We start from the raw sequence: 17,743 nt of genomic DNA, 5'->3' as shown, positions 1-17,743 counted from the left end.
AGTTAAAATTAAAAATGTAATTTAATTAAAGTAGATGAAACCTTCTGCAAAATGTTTTTCAAATCCTTCAAATTTTAATGGAATACAATAAAAACTACTAAATTTGTTTCAAATATGACGAAAAAAGTATCATTTTCTAATTTTTAACTCATCCGAACGGAATATTTTCAGTCGTTCGGACCCTGTTTATAACTCAATAATATTTTCTAAACGGCTTGTTCAAACATTTTGAAAATTTGTATTCGGATGCAAAATGACACGGCGCATCTAATGGCTATCTTGGATTTTTTGTCCGGTTGCCTATTTTCAAGGGGCATAAAACTTTATATTTTGACCTTTGGCCAGGGTCAATGACCTTTGACCTAGAAACTTGCTGACCATTGAGAAAAGATACCTTGGTTCATTAACTCCAACTTACTTTCAAGGAAATTAAAAAATCTTCACCCAAATTAATTTGGCAGCAGTTTTAATAAACCCACCGGCGGCCATATTGGATTTTGAAAAATATGAAAAAATTTCATTACTTGAGAATTGTAGGAACCAAAGTATGAACTATCATGTTATTTGATTATAGAAATCAATAAATTCTAAGCGCTCTAAAATTGGATTGATTTTCTCCGAAACGAGAAAAATGCAAAAAACCACGTTTTTTAACATTCAATTAAACTTTTCTCAAAAATTTATGGGGTGACCCCCAATTTTCTGGTGCCAAATCTGTAGCAGGGTTATCAAGGAACATGCTGGTGGGTCACACACCTTTGCCAAAGTTAGTTTCGTTTACTTTAAATGGGATTGAATGATTTTCATAAAAATTGTCCATAAGCGAACCATGTTAAATTCAAACGCGTTTTTCTCAAAAATTTATGGGGTGACCCCCAATTTTCTGGTTATCAAAATGATCCTTATGGCCTAAACTATCAGTTTCTGTGGAGGATATTGCTGCCCTAAGGTGGTACCATCCTCTTTAACTTGAGAATATTCCTTTAAAAATGAAGTAGTGGTGCAAAAAGTTTGTTTTCATTAAAATAAACTTTTTTTAAATATTATTAAAAACAAGTAAAATTTAGTCACTTGAATTTAATTTTATTTTTCAACAGTATACTATAAAAGTTATTTTTAAATATATATACAAAATTAAATTTTTTTTTTTAACTATTTAATTTTTTTGCAATGGAAACAATTATTTGCTTCAAAATAATTGGATATTTATATAATTAATTTTCAAGTGCGAGATATTGTAAATAGCAAGTACATAGGTACGCATCTCTGTGAAAATTTTATGATTTTCATCATCTGTGCGTTCTTCTTTATTTTATATTTTATATTATTAATTCCAACTGATCAATGAAACAGATCAAAGTCAAAAAATTTTAATATTTATTTCTCGGAAGCAAGTTCATTTGAGTTTAACTTATTTTTCTCTTTTTAAATTGCCTGTAGAATAGCACAAAATATGTTTTGTTTATAAAGAATTTAAATTGAATATCTTTACAGAATTCTTTTTTTATAATAATGGGATGTTAACATGTTCCATTATATCAGCTAGTCTATAATTCAACCCGTCACATTTCCCGCCTTGGAATTAAATTAAAAATCATATCATGCACAAAGAATGGCGTTGCTTGATCCTTTAATTTGTGGAAATAATTTTGATAATAATTTGACTTACTGTACAAGCAAGCTGAAAGCCTTCTATGCTTTCTAATGTTTCATCCTTGATGTATTTTTATTGTGCATTATATAACAACAACCAAAGAGATTTTATTGCTGAAGCTAAATAACCGTGAAGTAAAATCGTGTCAAAAAAGCCGTCTTCACCTTATTGTTGGTAGGTTTTGCATTGTTTTTGTTTATCTTAATCTTCATTTTTCGTGGGGTCTCAAATTATCTATTGTTTAACTGTCAGTCAATCAGTCTTTTAACTGTTTTAAAGTATTTTAATTTTTAGTTATTTAAGCGATGGAAAAATTTATTTCATTATTGCATCACCTCCTGCGCTACTCTTATTGTTAGTGGTGTGATTAGAAGATAACCATTTGCACACCTCGGCGTTATTCTTTTCCGCAGCTGTAGGGATGAAAGTGAAAAGTCGTGTTTCTTTCTGTTTGGCAGAAATCCCGGCGCCGTCGACGTCGACCACCTCGACGCCCGAGCCGGTTACCAGCAGATCAGGTGAGAGAGATTTATCTTCGGTGCGGGCCAAAGTGCAGTTTAATTGGTGCGAATCGCGGGCGGCAATTGCTCTTTCCGCGTGTGGCGCTTTCTCGCGCGCGCCGAGCCCCCGAGGCCAGATAAATTTGCAGCCGCCACTCTCGGGCAATTTGTGCCTTTTCTTACCGCAGCACACAGCTCGCCGCCCAGATTTATCTGCCTTAATGTGGCATAAAGGGGCCCGAGAGCCGGCGCGCCGCCTCGCCAAATTTATTCGCCACTCGTTAAATATTTCACAAATTATGCGCCTGGCGCCGTTCCACCTCCGGCCGGTTCCTTAATTGCCCGCATTCGCGCCGAATTAAGAAATGGCGACGGCGCATTCCTTTCTGCTCGCCGACTCGCGTCATTTTTATTCTTGCGCTGAGAAATTGCACTTTTCTCCCTTGGATGAGCCGGAAAATCTCCCACGTTAACAAATTACATCTTTTTTGAATTGAAATTAAGAATCGCCATGAATAAGGAGATTCTCGTTATATTTTTTAACAGCTGTTTTACTCTTTCTCACAGTCTGCTTGTAATAATTATATAACAAATAAATTGAAAATTAAGAAGAAAGTTTTCGTTTTTTTCATAGTCTTCATTCTATTGAGGCAAAATTCAAGTAAATCAAACCTCTATTTTGATTTAATTTAAATTATAATTTAATCTACTTCTTTAAAAGAATACAATTTCACTTTCGCACACTTTTGGCCAATTATCTTAAGTTTTTAAATTTTGCACTTAATTTTGAATAAGAAGAAAAAACTCATAAAGGAAAGAACTGATTAATACCATAAAATTAGTTGGTTGCAACTCTGAAAAAATATGATAATTATAGTCTTATGATACGATCATGAGAGAGTGCATCTGCTTTTGAATCCTCTTCTATTTTTAAGGGAATATGTTGCAAATTTAATCAAAGAAAAAAAAAGTGATATCGAATTCCCTTAAGCTCGAAAAGAAAATCTTACGAGCAAAACGTCAATAACGCATTTTCGCGACATGATGTACGAGCGTGCGGATCATTTTTCGAGTGATTGACTCCCCGTGAGGAGTAGCCTTCGAGGCCAATATTTTAATCCCACTTGCGAAACGTCTCTTTTTCTATTTTTCTCCCAGATTGACAAATGGCTGTCCCCCGGGGACGGGCTGCTGGTGCCGGGGCGAAATAACTTTTCCCAGCCAGCGCACCACTCTCGCTTTCCCTCCTCGTCGCGTCCTTTCTTTTTTCTCTTTCGTCTTGTGCGCACTCCAATTTTCACAAATGCAAAACTTTTCCGACTCTGCCTGTCACTCGACAAGAATTAATGGCGGTTTTATTGGTTTTAAACTCTCGTTGCCTCGCATTAATAATGAATGAACGCGCGGAAAGAGACTCGCATAGAGCGAGAGACTCCGCACGTAATGTCATTATTACTGCTACTTTCTGACTCCAGAGCAAAATGCTAATAGCTCGTCCTCCTCCTTGAAACGGAACATTTCGCCGTTTAAGTACTGCTCCTTGCAAATGTAAAACGGGTCTCTTTTTGTTTTTTGTCGGCGGGTATACAACTGGGACAGCCAGCGAAATAGCTGGCGACGAAAAAATTCCCAGTCTCGTAGGAGTTAAAGTATTTTCGCATGAGCATTTAGTGTTTTAGCTGCAAAAACTCCAAGAATTTGTTTTGCGTAACTTTTTACTTTTTACCGCCCGCGACAGGAATGAATTACCAAGTCGCGATCAGTCCGCTGAGAAATTTTTAAGATAATTTTCCTTTTGTGGATTAAATTTTTTTGTCACTTGCAGGTCGTGGGAAGCAATCTCGTCAACGACACCGGGCAAAAAATGACGTACTCGACCCGCGTCGAACAGGTACTAAAAAGCATTACAAGCGATAATATTTGCGAAAGAGACCAAAATTTTGATTCAATCAAAAATATTAAATTTTATACAATTTTTTGCCAAGTAATTTTAATAAAGTTCTTAAAAAGAAAAAACAAAAACAAAAAATAGGCGGCTTTGCTTTTTTAATACCAATTATTTGTTATTTCTACTAAACACTTGGCTTCAATTTAAACAAATCAAATTCAATTTATTTAAAAATTTAATGTAATCCACAACTAAGATCTCGGTTCCCTTGCAACTTTTTACAGAATACGAGTATGACGACAACAGTTCCGAAGACCCCAGTGGTCCCTACTTCGGCGAGTCTTCAGCCGCTTCAGCCTCTTTGAGTGCCCTTTGTACCTGGACTGGTGTTCTCCTTTTTGTGCTTCACAGGTGACCACGTCTTGAGTTTGTGGCCTAGACTGTCATTGCAGCTGTGAACTGACCAAAGTTCAACCGTGCATATCACAAGTGATAAAAACGAACATTCACGCCAATAATCAGTGAGACTCTCGTTTAATGGGAGTGCAAAAAGAACCAAAGATACTGAAGTCGGAAATTAATACAGTGTAGTGCGCCAAATGTACATAATTATATCTCAACCCAAATCACTCTCAAATGCTGACCATCAATATCATTTAACAAAAGTACATAGAAATTGTCAAATTGTAATGGATAATGTCACGTTCACTTGATAAACTATATCTCAAAAATCGCTTCCAGGGCTAAGCTCATGAAGTGTGCCAGGTTTTTTAGTAGGCTCTTAATTTTAACACTTCGATTTTTTTTTAATTATTTCCAAAATTAAGTTTGCTTTTTTCATGTTTCTGTTTATATCAAACAATTTTTTTAATTCATTTGTGTCCATAAATTATAATTTTTATTAGATAAATTGCCTCTCCCTCACTTCCCCTTTATTTTCTCACCATTAAATAGGTGGCCAAATGAGGCTTAACTATATAATCTCCCGGCAGGCCCAACCACCAAGTTGGCGACCTAAAATGCCCAGCGTCGTCCAACTTTAGGGAAAAGAAAACTCGAATCTTGCGGCAAACTTCGCCTTGCTTAATTGTGTCTTGTCAAAAACTTTGAATATCGAGGGCTAATCTGCCGCCTCCGCTCTGGCACACTCATGTATGGGCTCGCCGCTCTAGGTGTAATTAACCTGCTCACAAAATCAGTCCGCCGAGACTCGAAAACGCAAATCTCGCAGCTTTCCTACCGTGTTTGTAAACCGTGTACGCCCGTCAATAATAAAGAAAAACGGACACGCCGAGTCTCTCCAAGAAGAAAAATGAAACCGCCTTTGCTTTTTCCCACAGCACACCGATCATTTTCAGCATTTTTCCCAGGTCAGAGGAGGAATCTTCCATGCCAATCCATTGATTGGTGTTGTGCGTGCGGACGAGTGTGTTGTCTTTAGAGATTCCTCGCACGTTTATCCCGTCATAAATCAATAGCGGAGCCGCAGTTTTGGCTTTGCCGTTTTGCCGTTACCGCTTTTTCTCGCCCGCAGGTGCCTCGAATTTGGCTATGCCCACGTTCCGCGAAGCAAAACAGCTTGCTGGACACACCGCTAAATAACTGCAAATAACGCCGCACTCAATTACGCGCACTCGCCAGTGTGGACACGAGAGACACAGAAAACATTTTCTCATCAGTTGGCACGTCAACAACAAAAAGGATGTTTGAGTTTGCTTAGTATATTAGTAACAAAATTGTTGATGTTTATGAAGACTAAAAATAACAAAAAGGTGCAAAAAAGGAAAACTAATCTTAACTTTTTTGATAATTTTCAAATTTTTAAAAAAACGTAGTAAATTATTTTTGTTGATAGAAAACAATTTAGATTTATTGATGTGTGACAATGGAAAATCGAGAGATAAATATAATTTTATGCAATCTTAAAAGGAAATGAAAGTATTGTATTTTTATCCAATAATTCTATAAATCATCAATACAAAAAAGAGGCTGTCAAACTAACATTTCTCTTTCAAATTAATTTGATGTTTTTTCCGTCACCCTTTAAAATCTTGTCAGATAAAAACAAACACGCAACACGCCAGGACAAGCGAAAGACAGACGGAAAGCAGCGGTTCTCGTTTATCTGGTATTGAGTAGTCCCCAGGGAAGGAATAAACCAACCGAGCAAGCAACGCACCACGGACAAATTAAACCGGCAGCGGGTGAAAACGATCCTCAATTTCGCTGCGGTCTCGCCTAAGTGCTTTCTTTCGTCTGCCGATATTGCCCGTTAGCGGAGAGAGGAGCGGCGAATTTATCAAAAGCCGCTTTGCCGCCTGATAATATTTCATAATCCGGCGGTATTGGGAACGAAATCGCTCAATTCCACTTACAGCTTTGGCTCGGCTGAAAAAGTCCGTGATCGAATAAAAGTCGCTTTGAAATGTTCTAGAAAATTCTGAACGCTTGTCTTGTTTTAAATTACCAGATTGTCCTTATAAATTGTCATGTAGATATATTGTGTCTTCTTAATCTTCTCTAGGAATTTAAATAATGCAGACACATATGTAGGTGAGATTTAAGAATAAAAATAGAAAATAATCACTTTTTGTTTTACATTATTTGACCAATTTTTTTTCTTGTATGTTTTAGCACGATCTCAAAGCTTTTTAATTATTTTATTTCTTAGATAAAATGTTGGAAGTTCAGATTTGTAATTATATTTATAGATACAAATTTTGTGTATAAATTCAATCACTGTTAATTTATATTTTTAACTTTTGAAATTTAAAAATTATTTAAATTTTTTGTCACATTTGTAATGGAATTTTAATCTCGCTTCACAACAATTTTGCAAGACTCTGAAAATTTCAGGACCCACTGAGAAAAGCAGCCCTTTGCAAGACACACATGGGAGAAGAGTGGAAAATTATTATTTGGAGAACGCGAGCAGCTGAAAGGCAGTTGCGGCAGTGTGTTTGGAAAGTGAGCTCATTTTCCCATCCGCGAGTTTATTTGCTTTACATTTAGCAGCAGCAGTGGCAACTGTTAACAAGCTCATTATCAAACGGTCTTGGCGGCAGCTGCTGTTTATGGACGCAGCCTCCCATCCGTCGGGGCCAACTGTTGCCCACGGTGTCATCTAATTACGAGAGAGAGAGAAAGACGGCGCGGGAGGAGGCCAAGTGAGCGGGGGCACGAGAGAGGCAAGCTAGGCAACCCGCTTGGCACTCGGCACACGCACGCCCAGAAGTGAGGAGGCATCAATCGCGAATAGACAGTCGTGGCACGAATTGTATTACTGTCGATCATGCAGCCTGAATAAAATAAAACCGGCAACCGCCAGATGTACGTACGCGTCTCTCGATCCATGCCCGCTATTGCATTCGGGAGTGATAAAGCGTGTGCATCTCTCATGCCGGGCACACAAAATATAAATAATTATTGACGCTCTAAACATGAAAACAGAACACATACCAAAACCAAATCGCTGCAGCCGCCACAGCAATATATGCGGTAGTCGACGTACGTGCAAACTTCTGCGGTCGGCATTTTCCTTTCACGAAAACGTTCGTGCTGTTTACGTGATTTTTGTGCTCGGTTTTTTTCCTCGGGACTTGTATATCCATGCATAAAATTTTGGATTATTCTGGTATAGTTAAACATCTGTTTGCATCTATATTTAATTTAATTAACTTCGTTTTAGTAATTTAGATAAAATTTCTCCCTGGAATAGTATAATTAATTTATTCAATTTATGAAAATATCACTCTTAATTACCGTCTTTTATATGAATATCACTCTACGCTGTATCAAGAAACACGATTTAAGTATATATGCAACATGAAAGATTGTGAAGCTGAAAGTTTTGCCTACAGGCTCATCGCTTTATGCAAATAACTAAACTTGATTCTGCCCAGATGGATGCACTTCTTCTTTTGCAGTGAGTGCAAGTAACGATCTCGCTCTCTTAATAATCTCCTGCCTTCTCACTCTCTCCTTTCCTGAGCGCAAACTTTACAACTTTACTCTCATTGGCACGCGTCGTGCAATTTTTCTTTCCTCCGGCTCTTTCCTTCTCCGGTTCAAAACTTTTGATTGATTGACGTAGAGACAAATTCATAATCGATACTTCGTTAAATTTATTATGCGCAGCTTAGCTCGCCGCAGGCTGCAATAATCAACTAACCTCTATATAGAGTCGCAAAATTAATTGAGACCTTAAAAATCATGGCCTGAACTTTTTGCTTGAATCTCAGGAGCTTTTTATGAGGGCATTAAGTTACTCACTCGCGCAAGGAACTAGATTATTGCACTCGAATGGGTGGCTGAATAATGTAATGGCGAGCCAAGGAACAATTTTGTCGTCAAAAATGTGTACCGCTGAAAAAAGTACAGCTGGCTTGGCATCCTCCCTTATTTTTTGCTCATCCCCTTTTGTTCTCGGCAACACCAGCCAGCCGGGAGGAAAGGAAAAGAAGACGAGAGAAGAAGTGATTTATGGAGCAACTCATGTGTGTACAAGTCAACAAAGGCTGGCTGTCCACTGCCAAATTGTTTCCGACCTTCGAAACCCGATAAAGGGGCAACGGAAAGGGCGAAAAATGCCTCACAAGGCTTGCTATAATTGAGCCTCATTAAACCTGAATGCTTCAGGCACTTAATTATCTCATAGAGTTTTGTATAAATCATGAGCAAAAGAGGGGTCCAATTTTGCTAGTTTCTATAATTTTTGTTAAATTTTATATTTTATATTTTAATTACTCTACAAGAATGAAGGGACCTTAATTTTCATAAAAAGAAGACCAATACATTATTTCATTAATATTTAATGTCTTGCCATTTAAAATAAAAATTAATTTTACCCTAATATCCTTAAAAAAGAAAAACAAGTAAACAAAAGTGCATCCCTCTATATTTGGTTTGATGCGTGCGTGCAAAGCCAGCCGTGCTTATCGGCGCTCTCCGCAGCTCGATTTACGACAGACAAGTGAAAAGTGGCTCTTTATCGGCACTATTGAGTGCGCAACTCTTTTTTTAACGGCCTTGCCGACTTTACGATGACTGCGTTCTGTGGCGAAACTCAATTTATCGCCTTGAGGAGGAGTCGGAGGAGCGCAATGATAAGCGTTTATTATATTTGGCACAGAGAAAAGACGAGAAAAAGCGTCTCCTTCTTTTCGCCCTCTTGTTGGGACGTTTGCATGCAATAAGCAAAGACCCAAATAGTCAGTAAACTCCCAATCAGACAAATATTAAAATACACATTTTAGTATATAAGGTGGTAAATTTTAATGTGTAACTATTTTTTCATTTTTATCAAGTGAAACATTATTCAATTATTATTATTTTATAAACTATATTTTTGTTTGAAGAAGTTGACACTCGAGGAGATGATCATGGGAATGAAGATATATCTATATTTTTTTCCATATGTAGTACAATTTCTAATTGAAATTTTTATAAATTATATTTAATAAACGTAATTTACTTTATATGTTTAATGTTTGAAACAAAATTTTATGCAAATTGTTTTGAAAAATTATTATCTGTATTTTTATTAATTATAAATCATTTTTAGGATTTGCAGTCAAATTTGCAAGAAAAAGAAATCATCAAAAATTAATCGTCTCCCTTCTACCCCATAATCTGTTATTTATTCATCATGTCCTTAATTATTCAGACTTCCTGCGTGAATAATTGAGAAGAATAGATGCTATCCATCTTTAAAAAATAAATAGAGGAAGTGCGTCCGTGTTTGATCTGATAGAAGTCTCAACGTCAAGCCATTTACAAAAAGATACTAGAATTGAAAATCTACTTTTCGGCTCAATCAATACCAATGGCAATGGGCTTTTCGCCGTTTCTCACTTTTGATCAGACTCTCTGACATGTGATTTCCATATTTTTCGACGAACCTTTAGCTTCTTTTGAGAGAATCATCAGTGTCGTCGGAAAGTTGTCTGCGCGCGAAAGTTTGCACTTTCTTCGTCACCAGTAATTGCGGATATATGTTTTTGGTTATACGCGTGTGTGTCCCTGCAAAGTGATGGATGCGTCTTGAGAGACTGCGAAACAGCAGCACCAGCTTGCGGTCTAGATGAGCGATGGATGGATTTATATGAAAGCGTCATTCCGTCCGAGTAAAGGGGCCGAGAGAGAGATATGCGGCCCAAACCTCATTATTAAGACATTACCACTGCCTTTCTGTGAAATTAGCCAAGAGCCGTCATTGATAGCGATCTCTTGTTATTCTCATATATTTTAAAAATCGCATGCTTGTGCTGACTTTTTATCTCAAAAACTTGTCAAATTTTGACTACCATCTTACTTAGAGTTAGACAATAATTGAATAAAATTATGTCATTAAAAATTAGAATTATCATCTATATTAATAAAAAAAAAAATTTAAGTTATTGGGAATAAAAATGTTTTGTTTTGCAATACAAATTTTGCACCTACAATTTTGTATTCATAAATGTTGTATTTTAAAGAGAAAGTGCGTTGGGAAAAGCTCGTATGAGTGCGATAAATACTTGAGCCTGGCATCGTGGCGTGAATAACAAGAGGGCTCAATCGCGATCCGTATGGAAATATGTGTACAGAAAGCGGGGTGAAAATAATAAACGCGGTCATCCAAACGCCGCGCTCAGAATATTTTTCACGAACGCCGAGCATTGGGGTTGTTTTTCACGGCCGATGTCGACCCTCCGCTAATAGTCAAAACCACTTTTCTGCCCATTACCTGCTGCCAGGCCTCTGCTTCCATTTTCCAATTCTCAATGCGCTCGATGCACTATCCTGGCTCAACACAGAAAAAGGAGGCAACTTTTTCTTTCAATACCACGCCACTCTGCTTTTATTCAAGGCAGCGCAGCGCTGGGAATTGACAATTACGATGGGCGAATCACCGTCCTTAATTACACGCCAAACATCAATCACAAGTTTTCAAAAAGGAAACTTTGGTATTGTTCATCCCACCCTTCTTCTAATCATTACTTTTTTCGTGTTTTATCTGCAAATTATATAAAACTTTTTGTGCATAGAGCATAGAAAATCAAACAAATGGGGGAACCAAGAATTTTTGCAGGAAAGTTAGAAAAAAAACTGAATTAGTAGCGATAATGATACCAGAGCAGACCGGCAATGAAAGAAAACTTTTGCTACTTTATTATTAAACTGCAGCAAGTAATAAGGCATGAAATTTAATTTATAATCACAACATATCAGACTGTAATCGACTGTAATTAGATTAAATTATTTGTGCTTATTGCTTGCATGCTTGCAAAATAGATTTAAATAATATTTTGTATAAATTTTTTTTATCAAATTATTAAATCATTGATGAAACAATTGTAATGAATGAATTATTTACTTGTTTTATATTTATTTACTTTATTTTTTATAAAATAAAGGTTTCTTGACGGAGATATAAACCAATTTAAAATTTATTTTTTAGGAAGGAAAAAAATTATAAAACAGAAAATAAATTTATTATTTAAATATTTCATTATATAGTAATATTCTTCACAAATGTCAGAAAAGAGCTTCTTTGAGTTCTCTGAAAATTAGCTTAATTAGCAAAATATTTATTTATAAGTTATAAACTTATTTACATGCATATTATATCATAAAATATGAAATTAAGAACGTTATAAGGTTATTACCAATCCTTTTATGGACAAGAATCAAGAAAGAACAATTCCTTGAAATAATTTTTACCCTTGTTTCCTTGTAGATGACGCTTTGCCCACGTGTGAATTCGTCGGAGTGCTTTTCTGCATTTTTCGGCGGCAGCATCCGGTTCGCAAGTCGGCAGGTGCTGCACTAGAATATCGAGGAGCGACGAGTGCGATTCGTTTGGATTTAACAAGAGGAGCTTTTTCTCTCACTTGTGCGCGCCATCGACGACGTACGTCATTAAATTTCTTCCTCGTCGTTATTTTCGCTGGCAGCTGCTGGGCGAAATTTTTATGCAGGACCCCGACGGCGACAACAAGTGTTGATTATTTTCATTGCAGAGCATCTCTCCAGTCGCGGCTCAAAGAAAGTGAGCTGCACACACACAGGTCTCTATCCGTGCTGATTTTAATCTGCTCGTTCACCCTCTCTCTCGCCGATATAAAAGGAAGAGCAGCTTGCCTTAAAGGGGACAATTAGGAAATCAGATTTGGCGCCAGCCAAAGGGAATTAATTAAAGCCTGAACAAACTCGCAAGCGGACGAAAAGACGGCGGCGGCGGCTGAGAGACGCAGGACGTGATCAAGTTGATTTTCAAAGGCTCTTCGCTGCGTCGTTTCTCGATAGAATAAAAAAAGGAAATTGGAATAAATATTCAACGGTTTATCTTGTGACAAAAAAAATTGTTCTTCCAAATTTATTGTTAATTTCATGTCCAAATAGAATTATTGGCTTGGAAATATTTGTTTGAAAATTTTATTATACATTTTGGAAATATATTTTTATTAAATTGAGTAAAATTAAATAATAAGGTAATGAGAAGGTCAAAGTGTAGGTTAGATTTTGAAAGATAACTTGCCATGAAGGTCTAAATAATTATTACAATCCTTAAGCAAAATTCAGGAAATTCTTAATTTCAAATTGGTCAAGTGGATAACAACGTTGAAACAATAATAATAAGTGAAATAAAAAATCAACTTAGAAATATCTAAAGATTAAATTAAATGGAAAATGAGAGCATTACGTTGCATAAATTATTTTAAATGTCTTTAAATTTTAAAAGGCACACAAGAGATGAAATTTTGACATAATATGCTTATGCAGTTTTATCGTTCCGTGTTGTGTTTGGGGAAATATTTAGCAGGCGCAGAATATGCAATTTGCATAGCATGAAAATAATGCAGGTTGCATAAGCATTCAATATAGTCTCTGGAGCATGCGCTGTGACCAGCGCGCGCTTGAACAGCTGTCAGCGGTCAGGAACCGCAAGGGAGAAATGAAAACAAATCATTCAAATCAATCGCACACACGACAAAATAATGCCGAGATCGTAATGATTGTGGACTATGATTGCAGTTATTCTTCTCTTATATTGACGTCGAGGACAAGTTTTTCTTTTTAGTGCTTTTACTTTTCTGTTGATGGATTGCTGAAATCTGCAAATAAACAATGAACGAAGGAGAAATCAAAGGTTTGTCTGGTTTGTCAAGTCTATTGATGAAATTTAATTAAAATTACACTCCTTTCAATTTAGATGCCTTTCGAGACTACCTCATTGAACGGCACTCAGAGGAACTGCTCAAGATATTGCAAAGTGAAGATAAAATGCAGCACTACTCTGTGACAGTCAAGTCGGTTTCTTTATTTTTATATAGATTTTATTTTAAATTTATTTATCATATGTTAAATTTCCAGTTTCATCAGTCTGTTTGAAACAAACTATGACCTAGGCGATGGTCTTTTATCCAGTCCCTCTGAATACTTGCAGATTTGTGATAAAGTGCTGATCGACTGCCAGGCATTGGTCATTTCTCAGCAGCCGGATGAAATTCGACACCAGTTTACCACAAAATCAAAAATCCATACAAGATTTTCATGTAAGATTTTTATTTTAATCACTATGTAAATGGATTTCAATCAATTTATTCAGCTCTGCCTGCGTGTCCTGAGCTGCACCGAACAGCTTTCCCGCGGAACGAAGATGTGAATAGCTTTCTCAGGGTCACTGGAACAGTGGTCAGGACTTCGGTAGCAAAAATGCTTGAATTCCAGAGAGTTTACAGATGCAAAAAATGCAAATTTGCCAATACTGTTATTGTAAAGAAATGTTAACACTTTGAACTGACTGATTAATTGATTTGATAATCTCCAGGCCGACTACGAGCTGAATTACTGCATTGTCCCTCCTCGCAAATGTGGGCATCCGGACGGTTGTACGAATACAAGTTTTGAAGTTCTGCAGCCTGTAGACGGTCTTAATTATAAAGATTTTCAGGAAATCAAACTCCAAGTATATTTAATTTAATTCGTGATTGAAGAAATAAATCTCAATTGCGTAACTTTTTGGCAGGAGCAAGTGACAAAGCTGAGCATCGGCACCATGCCAAGGTCAATGCTAGTGACCCTTGAAGATGACCTGGTTGATTCTTGCAAGCCCGGAGATGATGTTGTTCTATGGTGGGAAATTGAAATTTCACAAGCCAAAAACATGTTAATTAAAATTGTAGCGGAATTGTGAGCAGACGCTGGAAAAACCTCGGCGCCCACAAACGTACAGACATTGAACTGGTCCTGAAGGCCAACCACCTTCAGGTGTGCAACAACCAGCAGACGGCCGTCCTTGTGACCAAAGAAACGCACGAGGAGTGTCTGCAGTTCTGGCGTCAGCATTCCAAAGCTCCTCTGGTAGGCCGGGATCTGATATTGGCCTCCATGTGTCCGCAAGTCTTCGGACTGTACATCGTCAAGCTGGCCACTGCCATGGTCTTGGCTGGCGGCGTCCAGAGGCTGGAAGAGTCGGGCACCCGGATCAGGGGCGAGTCCCACTTGCTACTTGTTGGCGATCCAGGTACTGCCAAGTCTCACATTCTCCGTTATGCAGCTCGACTTGTACCCAGATCCGTTTTCACTACTGGCATTGGCTCAACTTCTGCTGGACTCACAGTCACAGCTGTGATGGTGAGTTTATCTGTGAAATTATAATTTATTTTAATTAAATACTATCAATATGTTGGATTCCTGAAAGAAAGAAAATACAATTTTGAAGATATTTTTATCCCTTATAGAGGATACTTGTTAACTAATGTTAAAAAAGCTCATTTTTGAGGACTGAAATATAATTTTTATTATAAAATAATTTCACTTCTTTACATGCTTCTAAATTTTATCTGTTACGTTTTCTGGTGAACAAATTTTGGGTAGTGGAATTCTGCTGCACTGATACCTTATTTCTGATTAATGATTTTTGGTAATATAAACTTTTCTGCTCGATAATGAGTTTTCATCATTTTACCATTTCAACAGGAATCTGGGGGAGATTGGCAGTTAGAGGCAGGAGCCTTGGTACTCTCAGATGGAGGCATTTGTTGCATTGACGAGTTTAATTCAATCAGAGAAAATGACCGAGCCAGTATCCACGAGGCCATGGAACAACAAACTATTAGTGTTGCAAAGGTTTGATTTTATTTGGTCTTTGGAGTGAAATTATTTATTTTAAAATTTTAGGCTGGATTGGTTTGCAAGTTAAACACAAGGTGCACAATTCTGGCAGCTACAAATCCGAAGGGGAAGTACGACCCGAATGAGCCAGTGACCGTCAATATTGCAATCGCCAGTCCATTGCTGAGTCGGTTTGACCTTGTACTTGTGCTTCTTGACTCAAACAATGAAGAGTGGGACAGGTACACAGTTATTTCTTCTACAAAATCAAGTAATCCAAATGTTTTTTATGCAGAACTGTGTCTGGACACATTCTCAAAGGCAAGGATCCAACCAAAATGGAAAATGCAAATAGTGGAACTCTATGGGACCTTGACAGGATGCGTTGTTATTTATGCATAATAAAAACGTTGAATCCGAAATTGAGCAAAAATGCAAATCAGATCTTGAGTCGCTACTACCAGGTGCAGAGAAGGACCGACAACAGAAGTGCAGCTAGAACTACTGTCAGACTGCTGGAAAGTTTGATTAGGTATTTATAAATAAAGTGTGACATTAATTAAATTTATTCATTTCATTTTTGCAGATTGTCACAGGCGCATGCCAGGCTGATGTTTAGAGAGGAAGTCACAACAATGGATGCTGTAACTGCAGTTATGTTAATGGAATATTCGATGCAAGGAGCTGCAATTCTGACTGGATGCAACATCTACCATGCATCTTTCCCGAGAGACCCGATGGCCTCTTATCGAAATCATGGTAGATCTATTTCATAATTTAGTGAATTTGGTCTAAATTAAATTTTGACTTAATTTCAGCTTCTATCATTCTGGAGAAATTGGGCTTGCACGAAATCCTGCAGGCCGAGCTTGACCTCCTCGATAATGGCCCTAAAGATGACGAACCGAAACCATCAGCAAGTGGTGGTGGTGGGAGCAGCGATAGATTGGAGTTCATGTCTCAGTTCCAGTCAAACTCAAACATGCAAAAACTGAGCAGCATTTTGAAGAACATTCGGCAGAATCGGGACAAGACAGCTTGTGAAGTGGTCGAGCACCAAAAAAATCAAGGCCCGGCTGCGAAGACGGCAAAGGCGAAAAGACCAAAGAAAGCAGCTGCCGTCAGAGGTCCATTCTCCGAATCTTCGTCCTCTGACGAAGGTGAACCAGTTGTTATTACTGGAGACGGTGAAAAAGAAGAAGCAGACAAAGAGCAACAAGGCCCTCCACAGAGGAAGAGAATTCGGATGATTGAGTCAAGCTCAGAAGATGAGAGCAAAGTAGAGGAGGAGCAAAATAAAAAGACTGAAGATGTTAACAGACAGAAGCTATTGGAGCTTCAAAAGTTTGCTTTTGCGAAAAAGTCTTCCACCAGACAAATACCTAGTACAAGCAAATCGTCAAATATATTTAATAATCCTATATCATCAAAATCATTCCATCCTAAAAGTAAAAGTCTTACTCCAATTGCAGAAGGTACAGTTAAACAAATAAAATGATTATTTATCTGTAAATAATAACTCTAATTTTTCAGCCTCTTCCAATGAGCCAAAAATGTCGAAAACAATTTTAAGTGCTCCTGAGGAACTGCAGGATGAACCAATTGATGAAGAAAATAAAGCCCCAGCTAATGCTATTCCTCCAGGTATGAAAGGATTTTTTTTTTACATTTTGAAGTAGTAATAAATAAAATTTGAAGAAACAGTTAAGAATAGTTCCAGGGTTGCACCACTTCATTTTATTGCTTTAAAAGCAAAATATAAAATTCCCCCACTGGATCCCAATTTTTGGAAAATTAAATTGTGACCATGGATTCTTATCATTTTGATGTATTTTGACAGTCAGCTCATTAAAGGCCAATGACACTGCAGACGAAAGTGGTTACAAAAGCTTTTTGGCCTCGCCTGTTGCCTCGACACCTCAACGAACATTATCAACCCTTGAGAAGCTGAAGAAGTTTGCCTGTAAAGCAAAGTCACCTGAATCTGATATAATCCCTGAACATGAAAAAAGTGCGAAAGAAGTTCCTCCCAAGAAATTGTCATCCATTGAGGCGCTGGCTAGGTGTGGGAAAAAGCTGAGTCAAATGTCCAGAGACTCCAGAGCCTCTCAGAGCAGTGCAACTCAGTCGCCAGTGGTGCAAAAAACATCAAATCCTTTCTTGGACGATGACGATGATGATATATATTTCAACCTACCATAACAATATTTTATTTTAAATAAAATGAAAGATAATTCAAAATTTAAATGTGTCACAAATTTACATACTTGCAACAGGTGCCACGGTGCCACGCCCTGATGCAAAAGACAGGGAAGGGATTTTGATGGGGACTGATTGTGAGTTAAATTAAGCAAACAATGGCCACATTGAAAAAACTGGCCAAAATTGAGTGTCTAACTCAAAATTACATATGATCATATAACAACAAGATCTAATGTTGTAAAAACGTGTGATCACTTTAGTCCGCAAGAGATGCAGACGCAGATTGCTATTATGTCGTTGGGACAAACGTGTTATGCGAGGTGGCCCCCACAACTTCTTTCTTGTCGCTGTTGAGTATTTAATTCGAAGCAGATCCAAATTGCACATTTGGCACATTCT

General features: G+C 37.4%; 2 protein-coding genes across 7 annotated transcripts in view; both read left to right on the top strand.

Moving 5' to 3' along the window:
• Positions 1-5,338, top strand: part of LOC132203159 (lachesin-like) — a 96,034-nt gene extending 90,696 nt beyond the window's left edge. For 4 of the 5 annotated variants that reach the window (XM_059630697.1, XM_059630699.1, XM_059630698.1 and 1 more), the window contains 3 exons: positions 2,113-2,172; positions 3,980-4,045; positions 4,327-5,338. In XM_059630697.1, the coding sequence (XP_059486680.1) occupies positions 2,113-2,172; positions 3,980-4,045; positions 4,327-4,457 (257 nt within the window). In that variant the 3' untranslated portion in view covers positions 4,458-5,338. The remainder of the gene's footprint in view (positions 1-2,112; positions 2,173-3,979; positions 4,046-4,326) is intronic. The other variant, XM_059630700.1, reaches the window with a different exon arrangement.
• A 7,615-nt stretch (positions 5,339-12,953) lies between these two features.
• On the top strand, positions 12,954-17,408 carry LOC132203037 (DNA helicase MCM9-like). Of its 2 annotated transcripts, none has more exons than XM_059630465.1 (14): positions 12,954-13,175; positions 13,239-13,335; positions 13,400-13,581; positions 13,635-13,801; positions 13,857-13,994; positions 14,055-14,161; positions 14,212-14,662; positions 15,008-15,157; positions 15,209-15,384; positions 15,438-15,674; positions 15,729-15,901; positions 15,961-16,617; positions 16,676-16,786; positions 16,983-17,408. In XM_059630465.1, exons 1-14 carry the CDS (start codon positions 13,154-13,156, stop codon positions 17,342-17,344), a joined length of 3,030 nt encoding a protein of 1,009 aa, XP_059486448.1. In that variant the 5' UTR covers positions 12,954-13,153; the 3' UTR covers positions 17,345-17,408. The 2 variants fall into 2 exon arrangements, with proteins under 2 accessions (XP_059486448.1, XP_059486449.1); XM_059630466.1 differs by having other exon boundaries at positions 16,997-17,137.
• The last annotated feature ends 335 nt before the right edge of the window (positions 17,409-17,743 follow it).

Source organism: Neocloeon triangulifer, unplaced genomic scaffold (genome assembly GCF_031216515.1).
Source record: "Neocloeon triangulifer isolate White Clay Creek 2 clone unplaced genomic scaffold, ASM3121651v1 ptg000017l, whole genome shotgun sequence".
Lineage (NCBI taxonomy): Eukaryota > Metazoa > Arthropoda > Insecta > Ephemeroptera > Baetidae > Neocloeon > Neocloeon triangulifer.
Note: the sequence above shows the minus strand (reverse complement) of the source record. Positions and strands in the feature narration are given on the sequence as shown.